This window comes from Bos indicus, chromosome 25 (genome assembly GCF_029378745.1).
Source record: "Bos indicus isolate NIAB-ARS_2022 breed Sahiwal x Tharparkar chromosome 25, NIAB-ARS_B.indTharparkar_mat_pri_1.0, whole genome shotgun sequence".
Classification (NCBI taxonomy): Eukaryota; Metazoa; Chordata; class Mammalia; order Artiodactyla; family Bovidae; genus Bos; species Bos indicus.
The window spans coordinates 36731392-36749445 of record NC_091784.1 but is presented as its reverse complement, the minus strand read 5'-3'; the positions used below and the strand labels follow the sequence as shown (position 1 = coordinate 36749445).

At 52.1% G+C, this 18054-nt stretch overlaps 1 protein-coding gene and 1 long non-coding RNA gene across 2 annotated transcripts; both read left to right on the top strand.

Annotated features, from left to right (window-relative positions):
* The first annotated feature begins 1336 nt into the window (after window positions 1-1336).
* MUC3A (mucin 3A, cell surface associated) lies at window positions 1337-6115 on the top strand. The gene is made up of 8 exons (XM_070780112.1): window positions 1337-2523; window positions 2628-2729; window positions 3663-3778; window positions 3883-3941; window positions 4551-4699; window positions 5084-5149; window positions 5508-5670; window positions 5856-6115. Exons 1-8 carry the CDS (start codon window positions 1443-1445, stop codon window positions 6034-6036), a joined length of 1917 nt encoding a protein of 638 aa, XP_070636213.1. The 5' UTR covers window positions 1337-1442; the 3' UTR covers window positions 6037-6115.
* On the top strand, window positions 6113-8020 carry LOC139179758 (uncharacterized). The gene is made up of 3 exons (XR_011564106.1): window positions 6113-6197; window positions 6474-6526; window positions 6694-8020. It is a non-coding gene; the product is annotated as an uncharacterized lncRNA (long non-coding RNA).
* The last annotated feature ends 10034 nt before the right edge of the window (window positions 8021-18054 follow it).

The window sequence follows — 18054 nt, the reverse complement described above, 5'->3', positions numbered from 1 at the left end:
CTTCTCCCCTGTCTACCAGCACTACCAGGACCACTCAGGCAGAGAGTACCTCCTCACCTGCCACAAGCACAGGTGCACTGCACACAACCACAGTGACTCCTCCCAGTGACACCTCTAGCCAGCCTGTCACCTCAGTGGTGTCCTCTCCGTCATCAGTCACATCGTCTGCCACTCCCACCAGCACACTCTATTCTCCGGCATCCACCACCTCGACTCCCATCACCACCAGTACCTTGACATCGTCCACGAGTGTGCCCTCATCCCCTCCTTCCACAAGCACAGAGCCAGCCTCCACGTCCACCAGAAACACGAGCCCTCTATCCACCTTGACAACCAAGGCCCCTACTCCCCACACCACTTCCGTCCCTTCACCTCCAACCAGTATTTCCACCAGGCCCATGACAGAAATCACCACTCCCACGGACACTGCAGGCCCCACCTCGACCACAACCACTTTGTCCTTGCCCTCCACTACAGAAACCACCCAGGCTTCTACTACACACCTGGTGACCACACTCATCCCCACAACAGCGCAAAGCAGTCCGATCCTCACCTCTTCAACCACCTACTCCCCTGGGAGCACGGCCACATCTGTATCCACTGCAACTCTTCCTGGCTCCACGATCGTGCAGACATCCACGACTGTACCTCCCTCCTCTGTCAGTACAGAAGCCCCTACCACGATACCAGCCACCACTGAGTCCTCATCCACGAGTACCACTGGCTCACTGAGCTCCACACGTGACCTCAGCTCCACACCTGCGCTGTCTAGCCCCTCACCCACCACCACAAATAACATCGCATCTTCCCCTACCACCTATAATACAGATACAATCTTCAGGGTTGTCACAGCCTCTTTTTCCATGCCTAATATGACATCCATTTTCAGCAGTATCCAGAATAGTACAAGTACCTCCCTCATCACAGATACTGCTGTTCCATCTGTATCCTCTTCCACGATGTCTCAGATCAGTAACAGTACCACTGAAGCAGAGAATACCACCTCAACTGCAAAGAAGAATAAATCATTGCGTAAAATGGTTGAAACCTCCTTGGCACCTACCACCACTGATACATACATTACCTCCACTTCCATGGGACTGTCCTTCACTGCAGCTACTACACAAACAGCCATGATGAGGGACACAACCGTGCTTGCTTCGTCCACTTTGAGAACCACAGTTACTCCTATCAGTACCCTTTCTGTAGAGTCTCTGACAACAGATATTACTTCTATTTCTCCCATCACATCCTCAGCCACTCAAACAAGTACAGCCCATTTTCAGGCATCTCCGGTCTCTATGCCAGTGACCAGTAGTACCTTGACAGCATCCAGTTCGCCTGTATCACTTCCATCTTTCCCAACCACAGAACCAGTACCCACTGAAACCACAGCCTCCACCCCTCTGTTTACCCCACCCACGATCCCTGCCACCCAGTCCATGTCCACCCCTCCATCTCCGACTGGGACGTTAACCACAACCAGAACTGAGGTCACCACTCCCATGCATATGTCTCCCCCTGCCACCTTGATCACAGCACCCTCTAGCACTCCCTCAACCACAGAAGTTGCCAAGACTGGGACCACAAACATGGCAACAACACCCACCTCCATAACAGCTCTCGGTACTTCAGGTGTTTCTCCCTCTTCAGCTTTCCCTATATTGAGTACGTCTACTAATGCGATAAGTACCCCTTTTGGTACCATCATCTCCTCTTCAATACCTGCAATTACAATATCATCCCTATCTTCTACTAGCCCAAGTTCAGGGGTCTCCACGACAAGTAGCTCTTTTTCTACCTCCTCTCAAATGTCCAGCACAGAAAACACAGGCCCTTCTGTCACTACCTTTCCTACTTTTTCATCAACTGAGACCACAAGAACTTCCCCCACCATGACTTCCCTAATAACCTCTCCTACCCGAACGACCACCATGCTGACTCTGTCTTCCACCACCCCGTGTCCAGAATCCATATCAGTTACAATAGTGTCTGCTTCTCCCACTACACCATGTGTCGAAGTGGGTTCAAATGCTGAAGTTACCTCTACACCCACCATCCCGTTGTCTGTTTTTACCTCTACTACTGAGATGGCCACCTCTCCCAGTTCCACAACCATGACAACTCTGTTCCCTGTAAAACCGGACACTTCTACTTCCATTCTGGAAACTCACCCCACCAACCAGACTGCTGCTTCTAGTTCTATCAGCACTGGGATCACTCCCACTAGCACGGTTTTCCCGAGCACACAAAGATCCACCACTGGGACCTGGATCAGTACCAACTTTGTAACTACCCCACGTGTAACGGGCTTCACTAGCCTCCCACTGACCACGGAACCAAGTAGCAGCTCTTCATCTTCCATGGTGTCTACAAGCGAGTTGACAACTCCCAGCCCACCCAGCAGCAGTACTTCAAGGACACCAGAGGGCACCACCAAGACTCTCTCCACCGTTACATCATCCAGGACAACTTCAACCACAACCCAGACGACCACACAGTCCAGGGAGACCACCACCCCAGGTTTGGATCACCTGCTTCCTTGTTACCTCTTCTCCGTCTCCTGCTAAATTCCCATGACCAAGGAGAGTTCTGGCCTGAACTTCCCCTTTTCGTTTGCTACCCAGGCACTTGTAAATATGGTGGCACCTGGACACAGGGCGGCTGCTCCTGCCCTAGCACTTTCTATGGCCCCAAATGCGAGTTCGCTGTGGGAGAGATAAATATGGGTGAGTTGGTCTCCGCACTTTCTCTCAGGAGGTGCCACCACCTCAAATGGGCCCAATCATTTTGCCAAATCTCTTCTGCTTTCTCCCTCGTGCTCTCCTCAACCCCAGACCATGACTACTCTCCACTCTTACCTCCAGGAGGTCACTGGGGTCACTCTCTTTTCTGACATCTCCTCCCAGTTTGTGTTGCTTGGAGTTGTATTAGGTTCTAATTTCTCCTGTAGCAAATTACCACAAACTTAGCAGATGAACAATACAAATTTATTATTTTGCAATTCTGTTGATTAGAAGCCCAATATGAGTCTTGAAGGGCCAAAATTAAGGTGTTGCCTAGGACTGGTTCTTTCTGGTGGCCCTAGGGGAGAATCCATTCCTTTGCCCTTTCCCAGACTTGAGAGCTGCCCATCTTCTTTGTCACAAGGCCCCCTGGCTCCCTTTGATGCCAGCAGCATTGCATGTCTGTTCCTTATTTCCATACTTATATCATTCTTTGAGTGATTCTGACTTTTCTGCCTCCCTCCTCTCTCTATGGACTTTATGATTATACTAGGCCCACCGGATATTCCTTGTTAATTTTCCAATATTAAATCAGCAGATTAGTACCCTTAGTTCTATCTGCCACTTTGATTGCTCCCTGTCATGTAACGTAACATATTCCCAGGTTTGGGGATTAGACATAATCCTTTGTTATTCTGCTTCACACTGAGAGAGCTGAGAGACTACAGAACTGACTGCTGGACACCCCCACTTCCAGTGTTTCTCACATCTTGGAACAACACCTTCCAGAATTCCTACCTCTCTCTCTCTTGCTATTCAGTCAGTCCTCAGGGAACATGGAGAGGGACCATGGGAGCAGCTTCTGGGTTAGGGTGCTGGTAGTGATGTTAGACAGGAAGGGATCGTGAAATGACCAGAGAAAGGCATGTTGTGCAGACAAAGTGGACGCCGAAGTGGGCATGGAGGTGTCTGTCAACCAGGAGTTCTCCCCGGACCTCAATGACAACAGTTCTCAGGTCTACAAGGATTTCACGAAAGCCTTCCAGGATCAGGTGAGGAGGAAGGGGGCAAAATTCAGGGGTATGCCCTTGGAGTGTAGCTTGGGCCCCGGGGTGCCCTCTGGTTGGAGGTTCAGATGGGATCCTTGGCATTTCAGATAAAGAAGATTTACCAAAATGTGCAGGGGTTCAAGGAGGTGCAGATCCTTTCTCTGAGGTAGGACCCCTTTCTGGGGCTGTGGAGGCAAGTGTCAAGTGTGTGTGGTGGTGGGTGGGGAGCACAAAGAAGGGCCAAAGAAGCCATCCCTTGCTTTTGGAATCATTCAATGTCATAAAGAGAGGGATGGACGGAGGAGGCAAGAAAACTACTCCATGGAGGGTGTTTGGGGATCACTTTCAGGATTCATTCCTCTGTAGGAGGGATGTCTCCCCTCTCCTTGAAGCATGCTGGATGCAGAATGATTGGGATCTACAGGGAGGTGGTGCCTGAGGCTTGGTCCCTGGTGTCTGAACCATAGCTGGTCTCTCTGGTTGGCAACTGGTCTAGTGGATGGGTCAGCAAGAGGGAGGCAGAGAGCCCAGAAGGGCCTGGTTTGATTATGGCTTGAGGGAACACAAAGAGAATGTCAATCATTCCTTGTCCCGCCTACCCAGGCTAGCAGCCCCTTCTGGACATAATCCGTCTGGAATCCCATCTCATTGCCTCTGCCCCTTCCTGCCAACACCTGCATAGCTGTGGCTGGTCTGGAAATGCCCTTCTACAGTTGTATGGTGGCCTGGGCCTGGGCCCCTTTTAAGGCTCTCTGCACCCCACCCCTGCCCCCAGGAATGGCAGCATCGTGGTGGAATATCTAGTCCTGCTGGAGTTACCCTTCAGCCCCCAGCTGGAGGAGGAGTATGAGAAGGTGAAGGTGGCCTTGAAGGAGGAGCTCCAGAATGTCAGCCAGGATGGGAACAGCTGCCAGAATGACCAAGGTGAACAGAGGCTGGGGGCCTGGGGCTGGAGGGAGGGGTCAGGGTCACAGCCACCATCCCAGCCTGCTCCAACTCACACAGGGGCCTTCGGGGGGCAGGTGTCAGCCCTGTGGTACCTCAGGCAGGATAGGAGAAGAGAGACAGGTCCACAGAAAACCGGGTCAAGGGTGAGCCTAAGGAAGGGTTGTCAGAACCTAGGAGCTGCAGAAGAGAGAGTTGCTCAAGGTCTCCCGGGTGGCTGAGGACCCCTGGCTAATCAGGGGACATGAGGGAGGCCCAAGGAGCCTTCCTTCATGGCCCACCCAAACCTCCCCCATACTGACAGAGCGCTCTCTGCCCCTTCCTGTGCCTCCCCCGATTCCACCTGTGCCTGTGGCCCCCCAGTCCTGTGTTTTAAGCCTGACTCCATCAAGGTGAACAACACCACCAGGACGGAGCTGTCACCTGAAGGTGAGAGGTGGGGCAAAGGGCTGAGTGGCCCCAGGTGGCCGGGACCCCTCCCACAAGGGACATCTGTCCGTTGGAATTCCCAAGGAGGAGGGGAGACCTTCTGGGGACGCAAGTGGTACCGACCTGGCAGGGCTGCCTCTCAGGTCCTTGTTGGTAGCTTCCGCGTGGGGAAGGATCAACAGGGAAGGTGAGGAGAGGGTGACGAGCCTACCCTGCACTCATCTAATCCCACGGTCTACCCGCTGACACGCCACCCGCGGAAGTGCAGTCCTCTACCGATTTTCAGAATTACCATAGCCAGGCCCCAGAGTAGAGTGAATGAGGTCTTTACGTCTGCAACCCCCTACCTACCCCCCAGCCATCTGTCGCCGCGCTGCTGCCGAAGGTTTTGAGGATTTCTACTTCCCTTTCCTGGAGGAGAACCAGCTCCGCTGTGTCACCAAATGCACAGCAGGCGTGAAAGGCGCCATTGACTGCCATCAGGGCCAATGCATTCTGCAGGAGAGTGGTCCTTCTTGCCGGTGAGGCCCCGCCCACAGCCAGCTAGGCCAATCCCCGACCCCTAACCGCCGACCCCGCCAGAGGCCCCGCCCACTTGCTCAGGATGGAGCCCCGCCCACCTGCCAGGCCCAGGATGGTCCAGCGGCGCGATGGACCAGACCCGGGAGGTGGTGAGGTAGTGTTGACCTGTGACCCCCTCCTCCAGCTGCTTCTCCACGGACACGCACTGGTTCTTGGGCCCGCGCTGCGAGGTGGCCATCTCCTGGAAGGCGCTGGTCGGGGGCCTGGCGGGAGCCGGGGCCCTGCTTCTGCTGCTACTGCTGGTGGCGCTGAGCGTGTTCGTCGTGCGCTCCCGGAGGAGGGATAGGCAAGGCCGAGGCAGGTGAGTGAGCTGCGGATGGGTAAGGAGAAAGGCGTCCCGGATCAGGTTACCCTACCCTGACGACGTGGCGCCCTTCTGGCAGGTCCAGGGACGACAGGAAGTGGTTCGAGACCTGGGATGAGAACACTGCGGGGACTTTTTCTAACTCAGGCTTCGAAGATGACAGTGAGTCTTGACTCCTGGCGAAGGTGGGGGGTGCTTCCCTGGGCACCATTTCCTCCCGGGAGACGAGAGGACTTGTCCAAGACAGGCGTTTACCTCCTGCCCTTGCTGCTTCCATGCACCCCCCTCTAAGGCCCAGGTCCTGCACAGGCCCTCCCTGCAGGGCAGGCCCAGGGCCACGGAAGCCCCCTGAGGCCCTACCTTCCTCACTTTCCTTCCCTCCCCTTTACTCCCCACTTCTTCCTCTTCCTCCCTCTGTTCTCTTTTCTCTCTCTCTAGTTAACGAAGAAAACTTCCCTGTGGCCTTGGACACCGTGGACACCAATGCCAGGGTGAGGGGTTGGGATGGGTTGATGGTAAGGAGCTGTCACAGGTCCAGCTCCTGATGCCCCTCTCCCAGGGCAGGGGGCTGGCTGGGACAGGAGGCAGTGACCTCCTAGCCAGGCCCCCGCAGGATGGTTCCTTGTTCTCACTGCCCGTCTTGTGAATTCTATGGCAGGTGCATATTCACAGACCTGAGGTGGTCTCGTCCTCACTGTGAGCCCACACTACCCTCTCTACCTGCCCGGACAGCGGAGAGAACCATCTGCACTGCATTTGGAGAGATGGCCGCGGGCTCGTGCGGCTCAGTCTCCTGGTTTCCTAGGGCATAACAGACCTCCACCTACCCTCATCCTTCCCCCAACTTGGGTGAAACCCACCTGGAGACCCAGTTCAAATCCACGCTCTTCCACTGTGGGACCTTGGGCAAGTCAGTAACTTCTCCGAACTTCGGTTTTGTCACCTGCAAAATGCAAGTGGCCACTCCTCTGGTACTTCCTGTTGGTTATAGTGAAACCAGATGTCTTGGGTCCAACCTCTGTCCCGATGCACCTTCCTGTGTCGGCCTTCGTGCTCATATGGCTTCACTCACATCCCCAGTCCCCGTGTCCTTCCCCGAGGCTCAGGCCTCTGCCTCTCCTTTTCCTGTGCATCCCTACTGCCAGCCAGGTCCTCCCCCCACCCCGTACCTGTAAGCAGCCTGCAGCCTGTCCCAGCCTCCTACCCTGTCCTTCTGTAACTCCCTGCTGCGCCCCTCCACCACTTCTTAACCCTCTCCCCTCTGAACCTGCTGCTGCTGCTGCTAAGTCGCTTCAGTCATGCCCGACTCTGTGTGACCCCATAGACAGCAGCCAACCAGGCTCCTCCGTCCCTGGGATTCTCCAGGCAAGAATCCTGGAGTGGGTTGCCATTTCCCTCTGAACCCACTTCTTAAGTCCCTCCTCCCTCACAGTCCCGCTCTGTGTCTCCTTGTTTCCATACTTTCCCCTTCCTCATCTTTTTACCCTCAATCCTAAATCCCCCCTGCCCCCCACATCTCCATGCCCCACTCCTAAATCCTCCCTCCTCCCCACTCCCCCTCCCTAGGTAGGTACAGATGCCCTCTGCATCTTAGGACCCCCAACTGGGGCTCCCTAGGCCAGGTCCCCCATTCTGAGTCCCCATCCTTCCTGTCACCCCTAAGGGCCCTGGATCCCGGTGGGTGGGGAGTGGCAGGTAGGTTCCCAGGCCCCTGAAGATGAAGGGAAGAGGGGACCTAAGGTGGGAAAGCTCCCTCAGCACCCCCTCCCCATTCTCCTAACTCTCCCTCCTCTCCCTTAGTGCCCCCCACTTCCTACCCCTCCCGCACCTCCCCTCACCCTTCCTTTCCCTGGCTCACCCCCATCTCTGCTGTAACCTGTGAAGCCAGGAGCCCAGCCTCCTTTGCAGGAAGACCTCACCTGGGGATAGGAAGTCTGCAAGTCTCCAGTTCAACCAGCTGTACATAATGTAATATTTGTTGTAAACAAAACAAAACAAAACAGAAAACCTGCTCTGTGCCTTTTTTTCCCTCGTGCTCCCATCGGTTGAGGAGCAAGTACATTGGAAGAGATGCTGTGGGGGGCGCCTGGGAGTGCTGGCTTTTCCCATGAGGAAGGAAGGGGTCTTTGGCCAGCTCTCAAGGGCCATGACTTCAAAGGGAATGTAAAGACTGGAGGACCCATGGGTCCTTTCAGCGAGTGGGTGGGAGCAGGGGGCGGGAGCCTGTGGAGTTTGTCATCTGTGCCCCTTAATGTTAAGAGCTCAGAGCTGGCTTTGGGTGGTGGGTGACTCCGGTGGGGTCACCCACCAGAGTGATTACTGCCGCCACTGGCCACAATGGTCAGAGCCGCCTTTGGCTCTGATGGGTAAAGCCAAGCATCCCCAAAGACCTTGAGACTAGAAGCCTCGGTAGCAGACACACTCCTGCCAGAGCCTGCCATACCTGGGGCCCTCTCATTCCCACTATTGTGGGCAGCCAGGCCTGTCAGACCAGAGCTGAGGTGGGTCAGGGCTGGCACAACCTGCTTCCTTGGGTGGGGCTGTCAGAAAGCCCCTGGGACTTTTGTTCAGGACAGAAGAGGGTACTGGCAGTGGCCACTGTGAGGGTGGAGACCAGGACCATAAAGCCTCAGGTGTGAGAGGCAGCCCTACCCAGGAGAGGCACTAGTGGTCAGAGGTGGCCTGGGGGAAGAAGCCACTGCCCTTCTGCAGAAGGGGCCAGCATTGGGTGGATGACGGGGAAAGAAGACCAGAAGGGAAGCTTCTCGGGGGCAAAGGTGGAGGGTTCTTCCCTCTGCCTGGCCTGTCCTGCAGCTCCTGCCAGGGCTCTGGTACCCCTCCCTCCACAGTCACCATCTTCCTGGCATTTGTTGGCCCCTGCCCCTTGGCAACCGTCATGTACTCTGACACCTCTGACTGCCTGTCCCTCCCTCCTGCCCTGCCCCACCCGTGACTCTGGCTTCCGTTGTCTAGAGACCCTGCGGAGGCTGGTTCTGGTCTCTTAGAGAGGAGGAGGGTGGCCCAGCTGCCCTTTGACCACCTCCCCGTGATCAGCATGTATCACACTCATCTCCACCCTGGGCTAGACACTGTCCTTCCCAAAGCAAAGGTCTCCAGGGTGCTTTATATAGCTGAGCCCTCCCTGGGAAGCACTCATTTCTTAGTCTCTCCTGATGTGGGCAGACCCTACAGCCAGGGCCTCATGCTCAGGGAGATGCTGGTGACCTGGATCCTGCCGATGGTTTTCTGGCTCTGGGTACCCATCACTGCCTCATCCACGGCCACTGCCACATTCGTATCATCAGGTGAGTGAGACCTGGCCCAGGTTCCCAGTGGTCCTGGTGTGTGCTGGCCTCAGGCAGGGCTTCAGGGGGCTAACCTCCCTTCTTTCTTCCCTCCCTCTCTTTTCAGGGGAGGGGGCTGCTCAAGGGATGGACACCCCGGCCATGACCTCATCCTGTCTTTGGGAGCTAAAGGGGTCACCCTGGGGACCCACAGGTGTGGAGGGAGGGGCCTGGGCTGTGCTATGTTGCTGATGGTTTGCTGGAATCCACCCTCCCCAAGGGGGCTTTTTCTTCATCTGGACAGTGGTCTCTGTCTGCCTTCATCCTGGGGGTTGCATCGGCCCAAGTGTCGGGTCAGCTCTTTCCAAACTTCATGGAGACACTGCACAGGCTGCTGGCCCTGGCCGGGAGGGCAGGAGCCCACAGGGTGTCCAGTAGCTTCCCTCCTGGCCTGGGGAGAGCCTCAGGGGGCCAGGGGTAGCCCCTCTAGTTAGAGAAGGGCTTGAGGGGGAGGCAGGCCCTGAGGTCCTTGTTATACCTTGTCATGGAGGGACTGCCCTGGTAGTCCAGTGGTTAAGACTCTGGGCTTCCACTGCCGGGGGCACAATTCAGTCCCTAAGTGGAGAAGCAAGATCCAGAAAGCCGCGCAAGGCAGCCAGAAAGCAAACAGATAAACAAAAAAACCTTGTCACGGCCATTTGTCTGGGAAGAGACTGATTATAAGCTGATTCCCATGGGTTCAGACTTTCTGACTCCCTAGCAACAGGAAAGCACCCCTGGGGGGAGGGGTGGGCAAAGTGGGTCCTCCCGTGAGGGGCACTGGGGGAGTGCGCCCAAGGTACCGGCCAGTGGAAAGTGGCATCGCTTGAGCTGAAGGGCCTGCAGGGTATGTGGTGAGGGGTCACGGTGGGTTGAGGGTGGGGGCTGCAGGTGGGGGAGTCTCTGGAGGTCTTCAAGGGCAGCTGTGAGATAGCCCACATGGGAACTTAGGTCCTTAGAGGCGACCTCAGTCCACCATGCCTCGATGCACTTGCTTCTCCTCTACCAGGACATGTTGGAGGTAGTGGCTCTGGCTGGGAGAACCTGAGGGGAGAGGAGGCAGGACTAGGGGTGTAAACTTTGTGGATTTAGGGACATTATGAAAGTACGTTAATAACAGACATATTAGCTCTAAGGAAGCCACGGCGGGGCTCAGCCTTAGGAGGGGTCCGCCCGTCCCAGCTCCCCAGGCAGAAGCTGAGGGCAATGACGATGAGGAAGGATCCAGAAGTCAGCAAGTGTGTTGCCTCTGTGCCTCCTGCCATGCCTTGGAGATCCCACCCACACAAGCAAAGATCCCTGTTGGCAAGATGCTCATAACTGTAGGGAAAAACATCATGTTGGATCCATTAGCACACTAAGGAGTCATAAAGTGTCTATCTCTGATAAGTGCAGACAGCTGTCAGGCGTGAAGAGGTCAGGCAAGTAGGGCCATTCCAAGGGACTCCAGGTCTGAGGACACCCCACGACTCACTGCCCCCGACTCAAAGAAGGATCTGCTATTTACAAAGACATTTCACAGCATGCAGTCTGTATGACTTTTATTAGGAAGATTGTGAAAGGAAAGGAAGGCAGATAGGAAAGCAAGGGTCAGAGAAGGCGAGTGACTTACCTGGGAACAGTGTGACCAGTAATCATATGACGATCACCATGACCTCACTCATCTGACTCTAGGTTTGTGCTGCCCTTGAGCCCACACTGGAGGCCCTCAGCCCTCTGCAATACCTCCACCCCCTGCATGTATTCTGGGTTCTCGGGGAGGGGTTCAGACATCAGAGCAGACACCAGGGGTGGCATCTGTGGTTTTCTTTGTTTCTCATCTGCTCCCTCCTCTGGGTTCCCCAGTTCCCACCATGAAGACTGATGAGGTCTTGGACAAGTGAACAGTAGGGACAAGGAATGGCAGCCGGAGAAAGTAGAAAAACACTGCAGGGCTGTGCAGGGGAGTCAAGGTGTAGGAATGCCCTGAAGGCGAGGGGCACGTGCCCAGTGGGGAAAGCGTGCTTGTGCGAGAGCATCTTCAGGCAACAGGAGCATTAAAACCAGGTGGAGACACCAGAGAATGTCCAAGGACAGAGCAGGGGTGGGTCACCCTGGTAAGACAGATACATTGAGAACCAACCTGGTTTTGCAGGAAGGGAGACCCCTTCCAGGGCCTGAGAGTGGGCTCCTGTTTATCACTCAGAATTGAATTGCTTGAGGAGACATACGATCTGACAAAGCGAGAGACTTCATTGGGAAGGGGCATCCGGGTGCAGAGCAGTAGGGTAAGGGAACCCAGGAGGACTGCTCTGCCACATGGCTCCCTGGCTTGGGTTTTTTGGTGATGGGATTAGTTTCCAGGCTGTCTTTGGCCAACCATTCTGACTCAGGGTCCTTCCAAGTGGCTCAGCCAAGATGGATGCCAGAGAGAAGGATTCTGAGAGATGATTGGACCTGTGGTGTCTCCTTTTGACCTTTCTCTAATTCTTCTGGCTGGTGGTGGCTTGTTAGTTCCAAGTTCCTTACCAGGACCTCCTGTCATGAAATAACATGCAAATACTTACTATGGTGTATGGCCAGGGTGGGTGGTTTCTGTGAGTGTGCTTCCCCTAGCACTGGCAGGAGGCCTTGAGGGTCCATCTGGGAACCCAATTCCCCTAGAAATGGAAAGGTGTTTCCTCTCAAGGCTGGGCTGTGGAGGCACCAAGATAGATGGTTCTAGAGCCTGCGTGACTCAAGAAGCAAGAGACTCTTTTTGGTGGTTGACAATGGGGTCCAGGCAGGCCTGTTGAGCTTGGGTGAGCATGGAATTTCTAGATGGAGCTTTCCTAGAGGTCTGGGCTCAGGAAGGAGGACAAAGACAGGGACACGGTCTAGATTCTCCATTCTCCATTGCTGCAGGGGCCACAAAGATCCTACGATGAGGACTGGAGTCTGTCCTGTCCTGCGGACTCGAAGTTCCAAAGTGTTCTTAGGAAGGGTGGGGGAAGGGAGCTGCTCAGAATGGCAGCGGGGAACAGGAACTGAGTGTCTCTCTTGGAAGGGCTGCCGCGGGGGCCCCAAGTGGTCCGGGGAGTTCTGGAACCTAGAAAGGCCAAAGTGGAAGTGGAAACGTTCGATGTATAAAACTGTGGTGAAGGCCAGAATGGATCTGTTCACAATAGCCAAAGGGGTAACCTTTGGAATGTAGGTGATGTAAATTTAGAGTAATTAAAAAGAAGTGACGTTTTATGCGGAGTAATAAACTTACTCATTCTGCAAACACAGGAGGCTTGGCTCTGCCCAGGCAGGTGCTCTGAACCAGACAGGATGAATAAGCCAGTTTATAGTCTTGTTTATTAGACAGAAACACGAGAATTGGGCAGAAAGAACCACAACCTAAGGCTGGTGGTGAGGCTCGGCCTGGAGAGTGGCCGCAAAGAGTTGGACACAACTTAATGACTAAACGACAACAACAGTAATAGATATTCAAACACTTTAGACAATTTCAGAACTGACAAAGCCATACATAGCTATGGACGTAACTGGAATACTGACAACTGAATCTTCTGGGTCTAACAGTTCGGAAAACCACAACTCCTTGTAGCCTGTGCTCAGCTGCTTAGTCCTGTCTGACTCTTCGCAACCCCACAAACTGTAGCCTGCCAGGCTCCTCTGTCCATAGGATTTTCCAGGCAAGAATACTGGAATGGGATGCCATTTTCTTCTCCACCCCGTAGCCTGAGTATGACCCTAATGCTCAAAATTGCTGGTGTTCATTGAGGGCCTACTATGTGCTAAACAGTGTTTAAATGATATCTGTTATTTAAATTTCCCAGCAACCCTGGAAAGAAGTACTGTTACTGATTTCCATTTTATACATGGGGAGACTGAGGCATGGAGACATGAACTAAGTAATTGAAGGTTTCCATCCATCAGGTGGAGGAGTCGGGATGGGAACCCACAGAGTCAGGCTCCATAGCCCACTTTCTTTACCACTTGCTCTAAGTAGGGGTGTCTGTGTGTGTGTGTTTCTTGGGGCTGCTGTAACAAATTACCATAAACTTGGTGGTTTCAAACAACAGAAGTGTATTCTCTCATAGTGATGGAGGCCAGAAGTCTGAAACGAGATACCACCAGGGTCCGATCCCTCCAAAGGTTCTCATTGCCTCCTCTGGATTCCGGTGCTTCGTGGCGTTCCTTGGCTGTGTGGCATCACTCTAGTCTCTGCCTGTCTTCTCATGGCCTTCTCCCCTGAATTTGTGTCAAATGCCCCTTACCTTTCTCTTGTAAGGATGCCAGTCATTGGATTTAAGGCCCAACCTAAATCTAGAAGGATCTGATTTTGAGATTCTTCACTTAATTATATCTATAACGACTATATTTCCAAATAAGGCCACACTCAAGCATACAAGTGTTAGGACTTGGACATATCTTTTATTGTTGTTGTTTAGTGGCTAAGTTGTGTCCAACTCTTTGTGACCCAGTGGACTGCAGCCCACCAGGCTCCTCTGTCCATGGGATTTCCCAGGCAAGAATATTGGAGTGGATTGCCATTTCCTTCTCCAGGGGATCTTCCCAACCCAGGGATTGAACCCACATTTCCTGCATTGGCAAAACACAATTCAACACTCTATACCATGCTTCTGCAGCAATCAGAACAACTGCTGTCTGTTCAAGGAGGCAGTGGGCAGGGGCAGGTGGCACTGGCTGCTGATGCTAGAAAATCAGGAAGCCCATTCATTCCCCACAGGTGTGTGCAGGGTGGGGGGGCAGGGACAGAGCCAAGGTGGCCCCTACCCAGTGTCACCTCTGTGGTGACTCTGCCAGGTGGGAATGACTTTACAGAAAAGGAAATGGGCCCAAATCACTGAGGTTGTGAGTGGCAGGGCTGAAAGTACACCCAGGGCTGAGTGACACAGCCTAGTGGTCACCGCACTGCTTCTCTTGGAGAATATTCTAGAATGAGCAGAGTGGTGAAGGCAGGCATCAGTCACCTCCATTTTCTGGAGGAAATGGAAGCTCAGAGAGGTTAACTATATGAGATCCCAGACCTGGTTAGCACTTGCCCTGACAGGTGTGCCCCTCACTCCACACTCCACCCTTCAGGACTGTTCCTATGGGCCTCATTGAGTCACCATAAGCAGAAATGTGTTTTGAAGATATTATAGTAGGAGGGGGCCATCTTATATCAAGGTGGTGGTCTTCAGACTTGTCCCAAGGTGCTTTTGAGGGCTCTTCCTCAAGAATGTCACAGAGTGAAAAACTTGCCTGGCAAACCAGCTGCCTAACTCAAATGATTATCTTTTAAAAAATAATTTAGTTTATTATTATTTTTTTGGCTGAACTGGATCTTCTTCGTGGCATATGGGCTTAGTTGCCCCGCGGCATGTGGGAGTCTTAGTTTGCAACCAGGCATTGAACCTGAGCCCCCTGCATTGGAAGATGAATTCCTAACCACTGGACCACCAGAGAAGTCCCTAAAATGATTATGTTTTAAAGAAAGAGGCAATAAGAACTGCACACAGGGCAAGAAATTTTATCAAACAAATTTTACTTGTTTGATAGGAGACCTGATGTCTTAGATGGCTAGTGTAACACTAAAATGACATTTTCTAGCAACACAAAAATGACATCAAAATCATTTTTGTTAAGCATTTTGACCACAAGAGTGTGGGGAATCCCAGCTTGGGAATTATTAGTGATTTTGCCTGGGTTCTCCAAGATGTGGGGTGCACCTAAGGTTTTATTTTTATAGCATATACCTTTACTGTGTTTAGGAGAAGGCAATGGCACCCCACTCCAGTACTCTTGCCTGGAAAATCCCATGGACGGAAGAGCCTGGTAGGCTGCAGTCCATGGGGTCCCTGAGTCAGACATGACTGAGTGACTTCACTTTCACTTTTCACTTTCATGCATTGGAGGAGGAAATGGAAACCCACTCCAGTGTTCTTGCCTGGAGAATCCCAGGGGCAGGGGAGCCTGGTGGGCTGTCGTCTATGGGGTCGCATAGAGTCAGACACGACTGAAGCGACTTAGCAGCAGTAGCAGTTACTGTGTTTAAATATTATATCAGGAATGCCTATTTATGGTACAACATTCAGAAAATATAGACAGACCAAAGGAGGAAAATCTCCCTTAAGCCTGCCACTCAGATAAACATTGTTAACATTTTAGTTTTTTTCCAAATAACTATTTAGATTTATTCTATGGGCAGTTTCTATTTTAATGACTGATCAATATTCAATTGTATGGAATACCCTAGCCATCTAACCAGTCTCCTATTCTTCTATTCTTAGACAGGCTTTCCCCAAGTTTTCATTATAATAGATAATGATGTAATAAACATTGCTGTAAAGAAATTTTTTTTAACAAAAATCTGCGTCAGGCTCCTTTTCTTCAGGGTTAGTAACTAGAAGAGGAATCATTGAAATGGTATGAGTCAGCCCATGATCCCTAAGGTACATTTTCAAATTATCTTTTAGAAATAAGATACTCAGTAAACGTCCGTTAGCATCTTATTCCCCAACCAATACCAGCTACATCACTTAACATCACAGAGGGGATGCCATGTGATAAGTAAAGATAAATAGTATCTTGCTTTGTTTTGAAAATCTTTGCTTTCTAGTGAAGTTGACCATTTTCTTCTTGTAGGCTTATTGGCCATGTAAATTGTTCCTTTGGAGAACTTCTGTGTTTTTCCTTGGCTCAGCTTCCTAGTGGAACACCCCTGACCCTGGAGGTTGACTCTGGGAAGACTTTGCTCAAGTTCTCTGCCACATCCTTTGGAGATGTTGTGGCCACCAGAATTTGGGGCTGGGAGGGTTCTGAACCACTTCACCAGGGCAGCGCTGTCTAGGGGGCCTACTTCCCTTTTAAAAAATATTTATATTTATGTATTTATTTTATTTGGCTGGGCTGGGTCTCAGTTGCAGCACTTGGGATCTTTAGTTGTGGCATGTGGGATCTAGTTCCCTGACCAAGGATTGAACCTGGGACCCCTGCATTGGAAGCAGGGAATCTTAGCCATTGGACTCCCAGAGAAGTTCCCTATGGTGGCTTTTCCTTGTCCCTCCCAGAAATGAGTTAAAGCCTTGCGCACAGAGGGGATTGCTGCTGGGAAGATGAGGGATACGGCGGAGCCTTTATCTTGAGGGTTTCACTTAGATGTTGCTGTTGTTGTTCAGTCCCATCCAACACTTTGCGACACCGTGGACTGCAGCACCCAAGGCTCCTCTGTCCTTCACTATTTCCTGGAGTTTGCTCAAATTCACGTCCGCTTAGTCAGTGATGCTATCTAACCATCTCATCCTCTGCTGCTCCCTTCTCCTTTTGACTTCAATCGTTCCCAGCATCAGAGTCTTTTCTACTCTGCTCACTTAGATACTGAAGAGGAAAGAACAAGGGAGGAGAAAAAGGGTGATTAGGAGGCAGTGGTGTCTTAGAATCTGAAGGAGATGAGAGATTCCAGGAGCAAGGGAAACTGTGAAATGGACAGGGGTTGGGGTGCTCAAGCTGGTCGCAGCTATAGTAGACACGTGAGTGGCAGGAAACTGGAGTAAACGGTGCGGATTCAGGAGTGAAGATAAAAGAAAGCCTGTTCAGAGACTGTGCCAGCGTGTGTCCTGGCCTTCACTGGGGCCCCCAGTGAAGGTGCTGCCGTGGGCTCATCAATCGTCCCCTGCCCTCACCATCCCTTCTCTCCAGGTTCTGCTCCTAACGCACAGTTGTGACCATGGCCTTTCCTGGACACTCTTCACTATTGCTGAGTCAAGTCCAGAGCTGGCTTCACACTCACCTTGACAACCTTCTCTCTGCCTCCTCTGGTCTCTCAACATCCAGCTTCAATCCAAACATGTACTCTGAGCCTCCACACATGCTGTTCCCTAAACTTGAAACCTTTCCTTGTTCTTCTCCTCTTTGCAAACCCCTTCCTTATGCTGAAAGTAAAAGCTACCTTCAGATTGTGCTTGAATTCTATCTTACCAGTTGGGTGAACTTGGAAGATATTTAACCCTTAGAACCTCAATTCAGTTGTGAAACAGGAATAGTCACGTCTTCCTCCTGAGATGACACTAAATAACTTACAAAAAGTATCAGACAGAATTTTCAGTGTTCATTCACTCCTTTATCCAAGACCTCCTCATGGAGCATCTGCTCTGGGTCCAGCTGAATATGGCAGAAATATTTCCTCTGTTATCAGTAAGGAGCAAAGGCAATTACATACACGGTCATTGAATTACAGTGTGATACGACTACTCAGGAATTTGATAGGCAGCCAGTAAATGTCACCTCTCTCCACCTCTACTCATTCTTATGCTTCAGTTAGGGATCATAAATTGCCTTTATATGCTTTCTCATTCTTGACATGTGACAACAAAAATAGTCAACTTTTATAACTTTAAAAGCCCGTTAAAACTTATAATACCTAAGTCCACAAAACCCTTTCTTTTTAAAGAAGGAAGCAAAAAGAGAGCTTGGCTTTTACCTTCATTTTGAAGCCTTCTGAGAAAGGCAGAGGGACAGTTCCCTCCCTCCTCCTCCCCCTCCCCACACCCCGTGTCCCTTAAATGGGCCTTGATGCTCTAGAATTGCACTGGTCGGGGGAGGGCCAGGAGCGTCCTTGAGGGGTGGGGGCCCATTTGTCCACCAGCCTGGGTTTACTCTGAGCCGTGTTACAGTTTGTTTTGGGTTGACTAAAGCCCTCAATGTGTACTCTCTCTTTCTGATCCTTC

What these genes read in the sequence shown, in the direction of transcription:
- MUC3A (XM_070780112.1), top strand. Translation starts at nt 1,443, where the DNA reads ATGTCCACCCCTCCATCTCCGACTGGGACGTTAACCACAACCAGAACT. An exon ending in CGAAAGCCTTCCAGGATCAG is followed by an intron (nt 3,779 to 3,882) that starts GTGAGGAGGAAG and finishes TTGGCATTTCAG; the next exon opens with ATAAAGAAGATTTACCAAAA. An exon ending in GTGCAGATCCTTTCTCTGAG is followed by an intron (nt 3,942 to 4,550) that starts GTAGGACCCCTT and finishes CCCTGCCCCCAG; the next exon opens with GAATGGCAGCATCGTGGTGG.